The 18,219-nt window shown below is 56.8% G+C and overlaps 1 protein-coding gene across 3 annotated transcripts in view; it reads right to left on the bottom strand.

Annotated features, from left to right (window-relative positions):
- Window positions 1-1,843: 1,843 nt before the first annotated feature.
- Window positions 1,844-18,219, bottom strand: part of MYBPH (myosin binding protein H) — a gene marked incomplete at its 5' end in the record, with an annotated part of 23,406 nt that continues 7,030 nt past the window's right edge. For 2 of the 3 annotated variants that reach the window (XM_080569565.1, XM_080569567.1), the window contains 11 exons: window positions 1,844-2,031; window positions 2,561-2,602; window positions 3,325-3,511; window positions 3,936-4,072; window positions 4,732-4,891; window positions 4,986-5,125; window positions 5,451-5,646; window positions 6,601-6,689; window positions 9,303-9,470; window positions 11,047-11,181; window positions 11,309-11,820. In XM_080569565.1, coding sequence (XP_080425691.1) covers window positions 2,592-2,602; window positions 3,325-3,511; window positions 3,936-4,072; window positions 4,732-4,891; window positions 4,986-5,125; window positions 5,451-5,646; window positions 6,601-6,689; window positions 9,303-9,470; window positions 11,047-11,181; window positions 11,309-11,820 — 1,735 coding nt within the window. In that variant the 3' untranslated portion in view covers window positions 1,844-2,031; window positions 2,561-2,591. Of the gene's footprint in view, window positions 2,032-2,560; window positions 2,603-3,324; window positions 3,512-3,935; window positions 4,073-4,731; window positions 4,892-4,985; window positions 5,126-5,450; window positions 5,647-6,600; window positions 6,690-9,302; window positions 9,471-11,046; window positions 11,182-11,308; window positions 11,826-18,219 lie in introns of all 3 variants that reach the window. The other variant, XM_080569566.1, reaches the window with a different exon arrangement.

Genomic DNA, 18,219 nt, shown 5'->3' with positions numbered 1-18,219 from the left:
CATACAGTGAGCCGAGAGGAAGAGGAGCCAGCAAGGGAGGGTGGGAGGAAGGATGAGGAGACGAGGGGCCTCAACATATTCAGGCCAGCTGCAATCCCTCCAGGCTCAGACCACGCTGGCCAAAATGGGAGCAGAGCGGAAAAGCAATGGCAAGAAGTGGGGCGAATCCTTCCTTCGTGTCTCAGCTCAGCAAAGGAGACCCAACCACCCCCGAGCCCCCTCCAGGTGCAGAACCCCCAAATCCCTTATCAGCAGTGCCCATGGATGCTGCAGCCCCGGGGTTGCACCGAGCAGACGCCGCTGCTCCCTGCCCAGCAGGAGCTTGGCCGCAGGTTGGGGCTGCTCTTTGCCGAGCACAGGGCAGCTTTCCACTTGCGGCTTATTTCTGCAAGAGGTTGCTTTCCTGGAAATGATGCCTGTGCCTGATCCTTGCTAAGGTGCCCAGAAACCTAACAACTGGGATGCTCATAAATTAAAAGGCATTTGGATGATTGCTTTCAGAAAAAAAAAACATCTAGCAGATTTTTCCGCTCCGTGCCCTCCGGACCTTTCCCGGGAGAGCTCACTAAAAGTGGATGCTGTGGCCCTCCCCGGTCCCCTGGGGGCTTGCAAGCACTCCTTGCCCTGCAGGACTGTATTAACAGCCAGAAAAGGGCACAGGGTGCAGCACTGCCCAGGCTTGGCGATGCTGCTTCTGTTCAGCCGGGCTGCAAACCCCCTGCTCACGCAGCCCGCTCCCAGCCCCGTCCTTCCTCAGCCAAAGCCACACGCTGAGATGATGGGGGCACTGCGGGGGGTGCACAACATCCCTGTCAGTGCCCGCGGCCAGATGGGGCTGCCTGGCCCAGCGCCCGGACAGCTGGACCTCAGCCTCCACCCCGGTGGCACCACTAACCCAGCCGCCTCGATAAGCCAGCCTGACCATCAGCCGGGATAAAAAATAATCCGACAATGCCCTCTGATGGTGGAAGCGATGTCTGGTGCGGGCAGTGCCGTGCCGGTGCTGAGCCCCTGGGCTTCAGGGCACGGGGTGACCTGGGGCAGAGGGTTCCCACCACAGGGCTGATGGAGGGGTGCTGCGGAGGAACCGGGCATTTTAGCCATAGGTTTGCAGTGCCAGGGCCCACCAGGATAGCCAGGATGTCTATGCGAGGGCAGGCTGTGGGTCTGGCCCCACAGCCGAGCTGGGAATGCTCCTGCCTTGCCCCAGTGCTGGCTCCATCAGCCCGAGGGGGCTGTGCTGACGGAGGAGCTGCCCCGCGCTGCTGACCCCTGGTTAGCAGTGCGTTCACTCACCCTGATGGATCTGTCTGGGCTCTCTGTTATTAAACAGCATCTGACCTGCGCCGTCTCAGAGCTGTAAGTAATGAGGCCGCCTTCTTGCACATGAGCTATCGGTAGCTAACAGGGCCGATTCCTCCTCCAGATAATGCATGGGCACATCCTGACCCCGCGGCCTCGTGCCCTGGGGAGGAGATGCTGCTGGCAGGGTGACGGCACGTGGTGAGGATGGAGAAATCGCTCTTGGATGAAGACACATCAACAAGATTATGTTTCGATCTTGCTATTTCTTTTTTTTTTCCCCAGCCATGATCACTCTCCAGTGGCAGCAGGAAATTTTTCCCCTACCTCCCTCTTGTTGTTTTGCTTCTGGTTTATCCATCTTCATACGTTTTATAAATCTGGTCCTTTCCTTACGGGCTCAAAACCCACCTCCTCCACCCATAGTTGGGTGGGATGCTATGAGACCCCATAGCGTCCTTGGCAGCTCTTTCCCCTCTACCCCAACACCCACCCCCTACCCCACCCCCATTGCCAACCCCACAACAAGCAGGACACGGTGTTTGCTGAGGACCAAAGCTCAGACGGGCTTGGTTTATTGTCACAGGTAAGAACACATCCAGGGAGGGCCATGCCATGGCCAGGCCAACGCACGGGACCCCGGGAGCACTGCCGGGGAGGGGGCAGGCCCGCAGGCAGGGGGGCTGTGGCCGGGAGCATCACCCTGTGCTGTGCCGCTGCAGCATCCGCCTGGGGAAAGGAACAAGCCCTGAGCCCTGCAAGCTGCCTTGAGACCGCTGGTCAAGGGTGAGATGGGAAACCATGGCCCAGCTGTGGCTCCAGTGCAAGACGAGCTCAGCCCAGCTCTTCCACTCATTCCTGCCCCCTAAAAATCAGCTATAACCCTTTAGCTCTGCTTCTCTGTCTCACACCCCTTTATACCTGCCCCCAGCCCCAATATTGCCCCCCATGTGCAAACAGCCCCACATCTCCAAGCTCTGCCTGCAAACCAGGGGCTCTGCCCACTGGCCTCTCACGTGTCTCCCCACGCACGTCCTCCTTCCTCCCGGCCCCATTTACAGCCCCCCTCCACCCGTACAAGGGGCAAGTTTCTGCTACCCCACCCCACCAGTGCACCTCCAGCCACGGGAGGAGGCAGCCCTGAGCAGGGGCTCCATCAGCAGCTGACAGGGGCTGATCCAGGACCCCAGCCTGCCCCAGCCCTGATGGAGTGATCCATCCTCCTTCCCTCCCACCCACAGCCCCAGCCCAGACCTACCTCATTCTTCGTCTCACCCTCCAACCTGTCCTCACTTGGGTACTGCAGGAGAGAATGGGAGATGTAAAACCCGTGAACTCCCCTCACCTCACTCCCCTCTGACATCTAAAAGTGAGCCAGGGCACAACAAATCCACCCGTGTGCACACATCAACGTACACCTATGTGCACCATCCCTGTGCATACATGCTCCAAGAGATTACGTGCTGGCACTGCCTTCTCCTGGACAGTTTGTTCCCAGGACCCCAGGTCCCAACCTAGCCGATGGCCAGGTGCTCTGTGTCCCCAGCACAAGGACAAGCTTGTCATCAAGGGCCGGGTGCTCTGCTGAGGCAGGGAAATGGGAGCTGGGAAGCCTGGGCAGGACCCGGAGACATAAATCAAGGCACCCCAGGTGCAAGTGAAGTGGTTTTGGCACATGTGGCTTGCAGATGACTTGGGACACAAGTGCTGGTGGATGCAGTGAGGAGCAAGCGACTGTCCCAGCCTCCACCAGCACCTCTGGCCCTTTGCCTCTGCGGTCTCTGGTTTCCACCCCACCCTTCGGCCATGAACGTGGGAAGGTGATTTCAGGAACAAGGAACGATGCAAGACTGTCAACCCAAGAAGCCCAAAGCTCCAGCCCCACAGGGTTGCCCAGTGCACTAAGGCTCCCCCACCACCAGGACTCAACCAAAAACAGGGCCAAACTGAACCACTGTGAAAGCAAGGACAGGGAAAGGCAGGCAGGGAGACCTGCTCCTCTCTCGCCTCAGCCAATCTTACTTTTCACGTCAAGTTTGCAGTCTACCGAAGCTTCTCCCAAGGGGTTCACAGCTTTGCAGGTGTAGATGCCCCCGTCAAAAGGGCCGGGCTTGCGGATTTCCAGGGAGCAGACACCCTGATCAATCAACGCTATGTATTTTGGGTCTTCCCGTATCTCCATCTGATTTTTCATCCAGATGATTTTGGGCTGGTAGGCAGCAAGATGTTTTTTTTTTTTAAGCAGGGAGAGAAACAAGAAATCTGACTGTCCCCAAAATGCAGCCACCGCCCTCTGCTCCATCTGAAGCTGGTGGCCATGGTGGGATCCACAGTCAGAAGCCATTTGAAGAGCAAGAACTCCTACTCTGAAGCCCCAGCCACCACCCACAGCTGCTCTCCTAGTGTAGAAGGAGACAGGACACAGCTTGAATTGCAACCAGCCTCCGCTCTACATGCAGAAACACCCCAGGCTTGCCCTAGTTTGACCTGGAGGACAGCTGCTGCCCCCCAACCCTATTCAACCCCAACCCAACATGACCAACCATTTCCCAACACTTCCAGCCACCTTGCAAGAGCCCAGCTGGTGGCTGCCTGCACGCAGGGGTGATGCTGCCCATGGAGGAGCCACTGACCTGGGGGAAGCCCCGGACAGAGCAGAAGAGGTGCGTGTTGTAGCCCCGGGTGGTGGCTCGGTCTGTCAGGGGCTGGGTGAACTTTGGAGGCTCCATCATGTCCCGTTCAGGGATCTTCTCTGGCTGGTAAACAGTTTCTAGGAAATTAATTAAGTGTAGGTTGAGGCAGAGCTTGGGATCCTGGGTTGACCACCACTTGGTCACAAGAACTCAGCCCAAGGTACCCCAAAATCCTTCTCCCTCACATAAGCTAGACAGCACCTGGAGTGGCCTTGGGGACCTGGCTTCACATCAGCCCTGTCTATAGACCCCTTCTCATCCAACCACACCACGTTTGTGCCCAGTCCCAGGGGTGACAGGGGCGATACCCGTCTGCAAACCAGCACCACGATGCTTGCTCTGTGCAGAAGGTCGTATCCAGGCCATGCACCTCGCTGGACCTTCTGCTCCATCCCCAAAACTAAGTGCACAGAAATAGGAGCTGGAAGTAGGCTCTGGAGGTGGCAGAGACCTGCTTTGACCTCACCCCAGGGATGTTCGCTCCTTGATCCCTCCCAGGGGTCTGCCCATGGCACAAGCCTTCCCCAAAGGAGAAAGGAGGTGAAGAAGGAGGACAGGAGACATCTATCCATCTGTCCTGAGGATGCACAGCCTTCACCCAACAGGGATCATCCCAGGCAGCATCACCACCAACCCAATGCTGAGGAAACCCCAGGGACAGGGGGAGACAGGACAGGGAGGGGACACGAGCCCTCTTGCCCACCCCACCACCCCCAAGCCGTGCCCCGGTCCCCACTTGTCTTCTCAATGTGGGCCACCCCGGAGGCGACGGCTGCTTTCTCGCTCAGCCCGCAGGCATTCTCCGCGAACACGCGGAACGAGTAGGTGTTGCCCATGATGAGGTCGGATATGGTGCAGCTGGTGCGGGTGCAGCGCTCCAGTGCTGTGAACCATTTCTGAGGGGGAAAAAAGAGCAGTGACAGGTTGTCCAAAGGAAGGGAACCCACGGGGCAGCCCAGAAAGCAGGGGTCCAGGAGTGGCTGTGCTCACCCCGCTTTTCTTGTCTGACTTCTGCACGGTGTAGCCCTTGATCTCGGAGTTCCCATTGTCCGCTGGGGGGGACCACTCCAGGGCCACGTTAAAGCCCCAAATATCTACCAGCTTCATGTTCTGGGGGGGACCTGGTGGCTCTGCAATTACGAACACATAGAAGGCTGCATCCTTATTTGCTCCCCTCAAATTCTGCACCCCAACCATCCCTTTTGCTTCGCTTTTAATGTCTTCTCACCCTGTTGCAGCGCATGAGGGGTGAGAAGCTGCGATGGGCAGGGGCCGGTAGAAACCCTGCAGCCTTCACCAGAGCAATTCCTTCACATGTTAGAAGGACCCCAAAGCCCCTTGCCTTGCTGCTGGGCCTGTCCCATCCCACCAGACCAGGTGCCACCCCTGACCAAAGGGCAGAAATGAGCCCCAGAGCCATGGCACAACCCCAGGGGACCCCATCCATGGCCATACCAATCACTCGGATGTCCAGGGTGGCCTTGTCCTCTGCTCCGTTTATCTTCACGGCCAGCTGGTACTTGCCCGAGTCGCTGCGCTGCGCCTCGCGGATGAAGAAGATCGTGTCCTTCTCTGTGTTGCGGATGGTGACACGGCTGGTGTCCAGGGGCTGCTCGTTCTTGGTCCAGACCACCTGGGGCTGTGGCTTTCCCTGGAGCAACCCATGCAGGCAGGTTGGGAACCACTCAAGGGCATGGTCCTGGTGGGGTGGGCAGAGCCACCCCGCTATGTCCAGGTAGCCATGGCCTGGATATGGCCTCTCCTATCCAGCAAGGGCCAGGGAACAAAACTATGTCCGATCCCCGCCAGCCCCGCTGCCAGGAAACTGTCAGGCTCCAGGGATGATGCTGACACATACTGGTCCCCAAAGTCCCCGTGGAGCAAGTCCATTTGCCTGCCCAGGGCTTTGCAGACAGAGCTATGCTCATGTCGCCCAGGCACTCAGTGGCAGGGGCTTGAGTTTGGCATCCAGGGCTGATTCATGCCTGGAACATGGCCAGCACAGGCTCCCAGCTGCCTACAAGACATGAGATGGACACATCCCACATTGCAGGGGGACCTTTCTGCCTCTTGCTTCTCCCTGCTTGGCTGGGGTGTTTCATGGATGGCTTTTTCCCTTTATAGATGCCCTGGCGGAGGTTCTTTTGGGATGCCACAGGCAGCATGTAATAAATCAGCTCAGGAGATAAACTCCAGCTTGGTCCACCAGCATCAGCTTCGGTCCCTCCATCACTGAGCCTTGGGGCTACCCTGCTCCAAAGGCAGCTGCCCTCCCTGGGAGGAGCCCCAAAATTGTGCTTCTGGGTCCTGCAGCATGTGGCTGGGCCCCTGCCCTGCTGAGCTGGGTACGATCTGAACAGGGCTCATGGGCCAAGACAGCAGCAATATCCAGTTCATGCCCTAGTCTGTTTGGGATCACCATCAATAAAGATGCTGCAGGACAAAAATGGGATCTGAGCGGGAATGGGACCCCATGAGACATGGGGACCAGGACAAGCCAGCCCTCAGCTGGCCCCAGGCATATCATGCTGGCAAGAAAAGTCACTGAGGAAAGCAACCTGCGGTGAGAAAACCCAAGAGCTTAAATCCCAAATTGCTCGCCTACCTGGAAAGGGATCATCAGGTTCACGGCATCCCCAACATGCCTGACGTAAGTCTGCCGCAGGTGACGAGGCATGCGGATCCTCGGGAGCTCTGGGGACCAGAAAGTGAAGTTGTGGGGCCAGGAAATCAGAGACCCCAGCTCACAGCCCAAGAGGTCCCACACTCCTGCATGGGCCAGCCCATCCCATACATCCCCCACTTGGCCATCAGGATGTCCTCTCCAGAACCATGGCCACCTCTCCCTTCTCATCTCCAGGACCGTGCTTCTCTTTGCAGGGCCACACCAGCCAACCCCTTTGCCAGCACCCCGAGAATTACTTCCTTGTCCATCCTTGAGCCCGTGGTGACCAACGTGGGCTTTCCCAGCACAGCCCGCATGGCAGCAAAGCAGCGGACAGCATCTCCTGGTCAGGAAATACGTCTCCCCCAGCTAAGAAAGCAGACTTTCTAGAGACTCACAACCCAGCTTCCAGCCAGGATGAGGGTTGGTGAGCTCCATCGCTGCGGGCTCAGGGCTGCCAAGAGACCAAGGTGGCTCACAGGTCCACACAGCAGAGTCGGAAAAGCCCCAGGCTGGAAAAGGAAGGCTAACGTCCCCAAGGGAACATAACAAAGATAAGCAAAAAAAAAAAAAAAAAAGCGACCAGAGAATGCTGATGGAGCGCGCATCTCCTTCCCAGGGTGAAAATAGCAGCCGCGTAACCCAACCGGCGTGGTGCCAGCAGTCCTGCTGGGGAGGCATCGGGTTTACGTGAGCCCCTCATAAAAGAGCCGTGTGTCTCTGCCTGGATTAAACGTGCCGGAGCTCAGCTCTTGGGAGGGGGCTTGGGGAGGCCAGAATTAAACCATGAGCGAGTGATGCCTGAACAGCTGTGAGCGTGAGAGGGCTGGGGAGGGCCAGGAGATGCCCGGCGGTCCCAGATGGCCCCGCTGACAGCTGGGGTGGGCTCTGCTCTGTGCACGCGGCCGCTCGCTGCAGGAATCCACGCCTCAGTGCTGCCACTTGGGCTCATCCGTCCCAGCAGGGCAGAGAAACCCAGCCTCCATGGAGGGGCATGAATTCATGGGTGTTTTCCCCAGCTCAGCTGGAGAGGGCTGGTCGGGGTTGGTGGCCCAGGTGAAGCATGGCCGTGGCTGAAAAAGCGCTTTTCTTGCCCTTGTTCCCTGCACAACACAACTCCTGCGCCGAATCCTTGGCTGGTTTCTCCCCGTCTCTCTCTCCGCCTCCCAAACCCACTCGCCTTCCCTCAACCCACCTGTTTTCAAGCTCCCTGCCGCCCGTACTGCTGCTATTTAAAATCCCTTGTGACGCTATAAATGAACTGGGGAGAGGTACAAAATGCAGTCCTGAATAAAACGTAAAGACCAGCATGTAAAGGGCAGGGTGGGGAGGAGCAGGCTCATGCACCCAGCATGCACCAGCACCGCTGGGGCAGACACGGGGCGGCAGCAGCCTGGAGGGGCCATTTGTTACTCAGCAAAGCCAGGAAGGACATGCAGGGCTCTATTTCAGATAAAACACAAAAGTTGGCAAGTGCCATTTGCTGATAAAGAGTTTCAGTCAGCAGAAAAAAAAAATAAAAATAGAAATCTTAGAGGAAGAGCAAGTTGCACGTGGGTCTTTCAGCTCTTGGAGTTTTACACCTCTCAGCTGGTGCACGTGGTTGGGAAAAAGTCTGCAGCAAGGACAGGCAGCTTGGCCTGGGGGGTGCAGCACGGGACTAGAAGTGGGAAACCTGAGCCACGCGTTTGGCATCTCCTCCCAGTCCCCCACGGCTCGGTTTCCCCAGTCCCACAAGGAAAATAGCAATGCCGTTGGGATCTGGAGGTGAACGCGGCAAGGAAAGAGGTGCCACCTGCCAGACACCTGATATTTCTGCTTCAGCCACCGAAGGATCCGGCCCTGCCAGGCAGAGCCAGGGTCTGGACAAGGCAGCAGACACAGCACCCGCTGAGCCATGCCCACAGCCCCTGCAGTACCCGTTCCAGACACTGGCAGTCCCCTCCAAACCCTTTCTGACAAAAAAATAAAAGCTGACAGTTTCTGGAATAACTTCTGTTATCATTATTGCTATTTTTAAGCAGAAAGAAAAATCTGTTCTTTGAGTAATAGGAAGATTTGCACATTAAGAATTCCCTGTAAAGGACAAATAAGTCTCTATTTGCTGTTGGATAAGTGAAAACCAACTTTGCAATCCTACATCAGCCTCAGCACTCTCACAGCACCCCAGTAGGAATGTGAGTCTTCCTAAGCATGGGAGCAAGTCATTCATTAGCGTGTTCAGCATGATTAAAGTTCCCGTGCTCCCGACAACCCGCTCTCGACTTTCCTGAGCTAAACAAACAAAGCTGCCGCTGCCCGACACGCGTGTGCTGGCATACTAGAGATGTGAGCGTGGCCAAGGAGGGGAGACGCGAGATCATTTCCCAGCCATTGCAATGTTCTACGTGGCCCTGCAATTTGGGTGCAGCGCTTTTTCCCCCAAAGCCTCACCATCTACAGGACCGGTGCCTTGCAGTCAGGAAGCGTCGTCCCCATCCCACCCCAAGGGAACCGGGCCCAGTTCTGGAGGACAACATCTCGGTGAAAGGCTGGATTGCGACACATGAGAGGGCAGAGGCTGTTGGGGCTGTAGGGATGGGCTGCGACTCCTTTGCCTGCTGATAGGGCACACGGGGACAGTGCATGTCCCCAGTACTCACGGGTGATCTCTCTGACGAGCACCGGCTGCTCCAAGGTAGCCGGGACACTGGTGCCGCCGGCGCTGACAGCCTTCACCCGCACGTGGAGCTTGTCACCGGAGCCGAGGTCCTGGATCGTGTACCGGGTGGAAAGAAAGGGCTCCTTGTTCACCGCTGCCCAGTCTGTGCCTACAACAAACCCAGCGGAGCAGTTCAGCCATGACACGGACAGGCGGGTGGATGCACATACCCCAAACAGCAGGATCAAGCCCCAAGGGGTGAAACCCAGAAGCAGAAAACCGCTTCCTTGCACGGGCACAAGCAGAAAGAGTCATCCTGTTGGATTTGGGGCAGTGAGGGAAAAAGGCATCTGAGGGAGGGGGCTGGCCTCCCCTCCACAAGGGGTGTGGGTTACCAAATGCTGGCAGATGCTCAACTGCTGAGCAGGAGGCTGCTTGCAAGGCGTTAGGCCAACAAATGTGGTCTCTGCTGGCTTTCCAGGTGCATTTCTGGAAGTAGTTAAGATCCTCTGACCACCCTGCCAGCCTATCCTCTCCTCCAGCTGCCCCAGGATACCTTGCTGGGGCTCACCACGCTCCCCAGCCCATCCTCATCCTCAAGCAAGGTCTGCCCATCGCCTGCAAATGGCATTAATCAGACCAGCCCTCACTCAAACTTGACCCCCCCCCACCACCACCACCAACCCTGGTCTTGTACGAGCTCAGATACAGCAATTTGAGTCCACGTGGCGACCACTGAATGACTACAGCTCTTCTGTCACCAAGCCAAGCCCAAAGCAAGCTAGGAAAGCATCCAAAACCATGCTCTTTGGGAGGCTGTTAGACAGCTCCCTCCAGGAACGGCTTCTCCCAGCAAGAGCCTCCTCACACTCCCAGTCCCGCTGTGGTCACCTCCCAGTCCCCAGCCCAAGGGTGAAAGCCTCCCGTGGCCACGCTCGTGGCTCAGCTTGTGTCGGTCGTGCCTGCCACAAACTAAACAGCCAAGGGTCACAGCTCAAGTTCCCCGAGGCCTGTGGACCACCCAGGTCTCCCAAAGCACCTCAGCCTCATGCAGCACCCAGCCCACCAACCCCAGCCGCCCCTCGCTGACCCCCGCAGTCTCGCAGCTTATTCACTCTCACCCCAAGCCCCAGCAGGGCTTCATGAGAGCGCCCAAAACATTTCTCAACGCCTACCTCATCCCACCAACTGGCAATGCGACCACAGAGCCACAGGTAATCGCCGCCAGCCACCAGCCCATCCCCACCCACCGCAGCCATCGTCCCTCCAGGCTCCTCGAGCCCCGTCTCCCTCTGGGCTGGGCTTGCCTGCTGCCTCGTGCCAGCCTCTCTCGCACTGCCCAGCCCTTTCCTTCCTCATCCTCCCACCGTCTGTGCATCCTTTTGAGCATGGGAGAAATGTGTCTTCTATCCTCTCAGGTCTCATAATCCCATCCCACCCCAAGTCCATGCAGAGCTGGTGGCCGTCAGGGACCATCCCCAGTGGGCACGCTGGCCTCTCCTCCACCCTCTAGCTGGATGCAGCAGTGATGTTAGACACTGGTCCAGCCCCCTGATAAAGAAATCACTGCTATCTGAAGAAAACAGGAAGCCCCTCTCCTCCACAGGAAAAAAAAAAAAAAAAAAGAAAAAAAAAATTGGGCAAAGAAAGGGGAACAGGATACAGGGAAACACACTGCCAGGTTCTGCCCAGCTCTGTCCCACACCAGCGCTCCATGCTTACGAGGCAGGAAAGCCCAAGCCTACTTCCATCTTTGCAGATCTCCACCAGGTATCCATCCAGGCCTGACCGGCCCGTCTTCTCAGGGGCTTTCCAGGTCAGCGTAACCGAGTTTTCGCTCACTTCTTCCACACTTAGGGACAAGGGGGAGCTGGGCGGCTCTGTAACAAACCCGCAGTGGTGAGAGCAGGATCCCGGGCAGCGGGGCCTCAGCCCACCCACCTCCTAACCCCCCAGCCCATCCTCATGCATCCCCCTCCCCACTTCAGTGTCCAGTCCCCTCCTCACCTGCTTTGGGTTTCTCAGGCTCAGGGGCAGGGTGCTCAGCTGGGGGGGCTGGGGAACCTTCTTCGGGGGCTGGAGTCACTTCTGCCGTGGGGACGGGAGCTGACACATCTGTGGGGGCCGGGGGCTGCTCTGCGGCAGGGGGATGCTCAGGGGCTGGGGCCCCTTCAGCAGCTGGTGCTGGTTCTTCTTTCGGGGTTGGTGCTGGCTCTTCCTTTGGGGCTGGTGCTGGTTCTTCCTTTGGGGCTGGTGCCGGCTCTTCCTTTGGGGCTGCGGGAGCCGGGTCTGCGGCTGGAGGTACGGTTTTGCCAGTCATTTCTGCAAAGCCTAGGGGGTGTTTTGGGGTCTCTGCTCTGGGATCTCTGCTCTGGATTGGGGTCCCGGCTCCAGACCTAAAGTCTCTCCTCCAGACCTGGGATCTTGATGCTGAAGATGGGGTCCCTGCTCCAGACCAGGCGTCTCCACTCTGGATTCGGTGTCTCCACTCCGGACGGACAGTCTCCGCTGCAGGACGGCTGTGCTGGGAGGGGGGAACCAGGTCACTGAGCCGGGACAGGGGCTGGGAGATTTTTATAGGCTTGGGCTGGCACTTGTCACCTCCCTGCAAACCAATCTGCCTGCGCAGGCGGGGGCCGCCAGGAATAGCCACCCGGGACCTGCACATTCAGCAGCATGCCCTTACCCCCTCCTATGGGACTGCAACACATGGTCCTGCCCCCCCGCCACCTCCCAGGCCCACACGGGACTAGGCAGGCCAGGGCCAGGTCACCTTTCTTTGGGGACACAGCTCCTGTACCCAGCACCAAAGCCCCTGCGAGCTGCGCACCCCCCCACACACTGCCCCCAGCCTCTCCAAGCCCCCCAAACCTCGTCCCAGCCCTTGCATTGACACAAGGCATCCCCACCTCTTAGCCTCCCGGTAAATCCTGTGCTGCTCCCCCAGCCCACCTGCCCCCCCTGTCCCATGTCCACAGACCCTACCACAACCCCAATTCGCTCCATTCCCAGCTTCCCCCTCAGCCCTCATCAGAGGATGGAAAGCACCTCGTGCGATCGTCCAGACCAACCGTTCACCAAAGCAGGGGCACCAAGCACAGGATGCTTGTGACCTCCTCCAGTCCCCTGTGCCCAGGCCTTCTCCTAGCTCCTACTTGAATCCTTGCAGCCCAGACCCTCCTCTGGTCCCCTTCTCAGCCCTAGACCCTCTCCCTCCATGTCCTCCCCATAGCCCCTTGGCTTGATGCCATGGTTTCTCCACCACGGTCCCTTCCAGCCCTCAACACATGCCCATGACCCAGCCCTGCAGACCCACCGCCCTGAAGAAGGTAGATCTCAGGCCAGCCCCACACTCTGTTCTCCAGCCTCTGCCCTGCACATACCCCCCCTCATCCACGGGGTCTGGTCACCCCAGGACTCACGTCCAGCCACCCTTCTGCCAGCCCCAAACTGATTCACCCCAAAGCCCCATGCTGGCCCAGGAAAGCCCCGTTAGGCTGTAGGATAGAAACCTGCTCACCCCTTGCCTATCCTCATTTCCCTTGCTTGTCGTGTGAGACACTACTGAAAATGTCTCTGTAACCTATAGTTTAATTCTTTAGCCTTCCTCAAATTCGGTCAACAGAGTGTTTTCTCCTGTTCCCAGCTGCTCGCCTGCCTCCAGAGATGTTGCTGTGGAGGAGCCAAGCAGGCCCGGTTCTCCTGGGCACTGCTCCAAAGGCTTTCGTGGTCCCCAGGAAATACCTCCAAACATGAACATCAGGGTCAAGAGGCCACTGCTGGACAAGAGCAAAACCCCTTTAGCCAGGCTGGTGTTTAACAGGATGGTGACATCCCAAAAAACAGCCAGAGGGCTGTGAAGGATGCCTCCTGCTCCTCGTGGAGCAGGAGCCCTGCACGGGGAATGGAGCTGGTGGGAGGAAGAAGAGTTGGCCAGGGTAGCACTGCTGCTGTTTCGCCCAGCGGGCGTCAGAGGGTCCTGAAACCCTCTGCCCTACACAGATAGATGTGAGGGGACATGGAGGAGTGATTGCTGATCCCCAGAAAGAGCACGAAGGAGCCCCTGCACTTTCTGCTAGCCCTGCAAGTAAGCCGAGTAGAAAACCCATCATAGCCCCCATCCCCACGAGTCACAGGGGGATCAGGTAACAAGAGCACAAACCCTCCTGCTGCCCCAATCTCCCTGTGGGCCTTGGAGGCTGAGTCTGGCAGCACAACCCTCCTGCTCCAGGGAGGAGATTTTTCCCCCTCAGTTATTTCAGCGACTGCATTTGGCAGCGGGACAGAGCCAGGACACCAAGAGATGGTATCAGTATCTCAGGGAGGGTATATTTCCTCCAAAACTACGTGATAACCCCAGCGTTCCTCATATACTTTCACCAGTGAGAAGGAATGTCACTAATAATGGATCTTCCTTCTCCTAAAAGGCCTTTGGATGCCAGAGGGCTGAGCTCCCTGAGGCAGGGGAGGGTGACACAGGGTTCCCAGCGATTTTACTGCACCCCATGGATGGGTGCTGGCAGTTCCCCTGCTCCCTGGAGCATGTTGGAGCCAAGTGGGTCACAATCCAGAAAATTTTCTACAGCTGCTCTGGCTAAAAAGAAGGCAGTCCTGCCCCCCAGCACAGAGATGTAGGGATAGAGGAGACCATCAATCCGTCCTTCTCCAGATGCCCCCAGAGCGGCTAGGACCCAGAGGGTGGGACTGGAGAAACTCCATTTCCTCTATGCCACGACCCACAGGGATTTCATCCTGTTCTGGATGATCTCAGCATCTTCTCAACCTAGAGGGAGGTGGGATCAAACCTCCAAAAGCCTCTGTCTAGAACTGGCGTTGTCTGTAGTCCCACCTCTGCGATTATCAGAGTGGCATCTCCATGGGGACTTTAAGCAGACAAACACTCAGCTTTGTCTGTGGGACACATTCACCTGGCCCACGCCTTGGTGGCTCCATCAGCTCAAAGGTGTTCCATCACCTCCAGGCTCCCACAAACAGCATCACCTCTGCTTGGAAATCTTTGATTTTTTCTTTCCCCCACCCCCCGAAGATGGTTGTGGTGTCTAATCTAAACCAGAACACTTCGCAAAAAGCAAGTTTCTTTTGATTATGTGTTAAGAAAAGCAATTTAAAGAACTCAGAAATGGAAAAAAAAAAATCAATACCAAAACTATAGTTCATAAGGAAATGAGCACTCAGATTTCTCTTCTATTTCAATTTGGGTGAGTGCAGCTGGAAATCAAACACTTTCCTCTGGAAAAAGAACATCAGTGCAATTATTTCACTTGCAGTTCTTGATATGAATGAAATCTGAGGTTTTAAGACCTGCTCGGTGACGTTTAGATGCTGTTTTCTCTGTTGACTCACGGGATGACTCATAGGTTAAGAGCAAGTGAATCAACATGGTTTATCATCCAGACTTATCTGGGCCACGTTACTGTAGTATATTGGCATCTTGTTTATTCTCACATCGCAACAAGACCGCCGGATGTCGAATACACCAAGCACAGAAGCACTGTGCTCTCTGCCATAGATCACAAAGGCATCGTGGCAGGTTGCCCAAATCCAAAGTCAAAGGGTTCCCACAGGGACCAGCCGCAGGAGATGAAGGTGTTTGATTACCCACCATGACAGCTTCGCTTGCGGGTACAAAACGGAGAGGGAGAAGCTGCTCCCATGGAGCCAGGGTGGAACGGGTTGTCCCAGCAAGAGGCCCCCCACTTTGGGGTCACAAAAGTTAATCTGAGGACGGAGACGAAAGGAGATGCTGTGGTGGTTTTACTCAGGTGGGCAGGCAAGCTCCACCACAGCCGCTCTCTCACTTCCCCTCCTCAAAGGGAAAGGGAAAGAAAATACGATGCGAAGGGCTCAAGGGTTGAGATGAGGACAGGGAGATCAGATCGCTCAACAATTATCATGACGGACAAAACAGACTTGGAGTAGGGAGACAGTAAGATTCATTGCCTATTACTAACAAGCTAGAGAAGTGAGAAACAAAGGAAAGAAACCAAAAATGCCTTCCCCTCATCTGCCCTCTTCCACCTCCTCCCCCCAAGCAGCACAGGGGAACGGGGAATGGGGGCTGCGGTCAGTCTATGGCATTTCATCTCTGCCACTCCTTCAGGATGCCGTCCTTCCCAAACTGTGCCTGCGGGGGCTGCCCCCAGGCAGCAGCTCTTCAGGAACTGCTCCCACACGGCTCCGTACCACGGGGTCCATCCCCCAGGAGCAAACTGCTCCAGCACGGGTCCCCCACGGGCGGCAGCTCCCCCCAGACCCCTGCTCCTGCGTGGGCTCCTCTCCACGGGCTGCAGCTCCGGCCCGGGGCCTGCTCCTGCGGGGGCTCTCCATGGGCCGCAGCCTCCTCCAGGCCACATCCACCTGCTCCACCGGGGGCTCCTCCACGGGCTGCAGCGTGGAGATCTGCTCCGTGTGGGACCCGTGGGTGCAGGGGGACAGCCTGCTCCACCAGGGGCCTCTCCACAGGCCGCAGGAGACTTCTGCTGCATGCCTGGAGCACCTCCTGCCCTCCTTCTGCACCGACCTGGGGGGCTGCAGTGCTGGGTCTCACTCCTTGCTCCCCCAGATGCTGTTCCCCAGCAGTTTTTTTCCTCTTTTCTTAAATACGCTCTCACAGAGGCACAAACAACATCGCTTATTGGCCCGGCTTTGGTCAGCGGCAGGGCCCTTATCTAACATGGGGCAGCTTCTGGATTCTTCTTGCAGAAGCCACCCCTGTGGGCCCCTGCTACCCAAACCTTGCCATGTAAACCCACTACAGATTCCCCTCCGCGTGAGTGCTGCACCTCGGCATAAAAACTGAGCACACTGAGCGGGCTGCGCTGGCTGTTCCCGCAGGCAGATGGGGGTTGGACGTTGAAATTTTAGTAATAATTTAAATAGCAATGCATTTTGCCTGAAACTCGAAGTATTTGAGGATTTAGCTGAAATGCAGGGTATTCGCAATTTCCAGTGAGAAATGATCTTTTCTGTACGGGAAGTAGGTACTATTTATAAATTGGTTTTGGCCAACATTTCCAGCCCAAATTTATGGATACACTGCCTTACTTATCCTCCAGGTAAAATATAGGTCTAAGTGATGAGATCTTCGTTTCTTACTTACAGAATCAGATCCTCCTCATGCCGCTGTAATTCAAGCCCCCCCCACAAAGAAGCAGCATGGCCATTTTTCTTGCTGGGCTTATTGACAGGACCCCAGTGCAGAGAGAGAAATCTGGCTGCACCCCTAAAGAGCCAGGTTAGGAAATCATAGCATCAGGGATATGTTGGGTGGAATGGGGGAAAGCCCAGGCATTCCCGACGGTGACAGCTGATGTGTCTGTGTGGGAAGACAGAAGACGCCTCCGACAGCTGGACCAAATCCTGGAGGATTTTAGAGATTTCAGTCCCTAAACAGGTCTCCAGTATTCAGCAAGAGGTGGCGAGGTTTTTCCACTTGCATGTCTAAAGCCAAGCAGAGACACCAAAGGCCCAGAATAAATGAAGGATCTGTGTTGTATGGGTGGTTACAGCTCCTCAAAGGTTGGGTTGGGTTGGAAGGGACCCTTAAAGACCACCCAGCCCAATTCCCCTGCTGCAGGCAGGCACACCTGACACCAGACCAGGTTGCTCAAAGCCCTTTGCAACCCGATTTCCAATGATGGGGATAACCACAATTTCTCTGGCAACCTGTTCCTGTGTCTCAGCACATTCATTGCAAAAAATCTTTTCCTTCAACCTAAACCTACCCTCTTTCAGTTTAGAACTGCTGCCCCTTGTCCTGCCACTATGGGCCCTGATAAGGACCCATAAGGACTGATAAGGACTCCTGATAAGGAGGTCTTTTTCCATTATTGTTATAAGTGCCCTTTATATGTCATAGGAGTCAACAAGTAGCAGCCACCCACTGCCTGTATCACGGTGGGGAAGGGGACACCCAGGGCTGACAGCATTCCCATTGACACCCCACGGCGGGATATAGCCAAAGCCAGCCAGCAGGAGAGACCAGGAACCTTCCCCATCTCCAAATGGCCATATCCAGCCCTGCATATGCTGTGTGGCCTGGGAGTCCGTGGAAGACTCCACAAACAGCCTGGAGAAATACCCCAAGCCCCAGATTTCAGCAGAAAGGAGGTTCTCAAACCCCTCTGGGGCAGACCTTGCTGCCAGCCATGAATGTGGCTGGAGATGGTTCTCATGCGGGGCTGTCCCCTCATGGGGACCTCCTTGTCCATCCCCTCCCTGGGGGGTTAAGCCAGAGCTCCAAAAACCAGGGCGCTCACACAGAGACCACTCAGCCGCCGACCACGGCTGCGGGCTCAGGGTTTCTCAGCGCCCTGCAGGCCACGGCACGCCTGCCCGGCTCCCAGCAGCATTTCCAGGCTCCCCGTCACCGCGATATTCGCAGCGTGCTGAGTCAAGCGGCCGGGACAGGCGGCAGGTGGGCTGGGACATAGACAAGCTTTCCGAGTTGTGCACCACACGCAAGCAGAGGCTTACTTCACCCCACAGCAATGAGTGCAGGCAGGGGCTCCGGGGCCGAGCGGGGACATGGGCTTGACCCCTCTCCTGAAGTCCCCCAGGCAGGAGATTGAAGCTAGCAAGGCTTTAAAACATCCTTTTCAGGTGTAGAAAACACAGCCAGGCACCAGAGATGTGGCCAGCTTGATTCAGGGTGTCTCCGAGCTCCCACTGGGATCTCCGCCAGGCACAGAAATACCATTTGTGCAGCCCCACCTGGTGCACACTTGGGGATGTCCCCACTGCGTTGTTACGCATCAGCTCCCAGCACCAGCGCCCAGCATCACCATGGCTCCATTCAGCGCTTGGGGCTCCCCCACCATCAGCACCAGCCCTTGATGCAGCACAGTTGGGTACCCGGCGCTGAAGCCTTCCCGCTGGAATTGAGAGCTGCCAGATGT

Source organism: Anser brachyrhynchus (assembly GCF_964034855.1).
Source record: "Anser brachyrhynchus genome assembly, chromosome: 27".
Taxonomy (NCBI): Eukaryota; Metazoa; Chordata; class Aves; order Anseriformes; family Anatidae; genus Anser; species Anser brachyrhynchus.
Note: the sequence above shows the minus strand (reverse complement) of the source record. Positions and strands in the feature narration are given on the sequence as shown.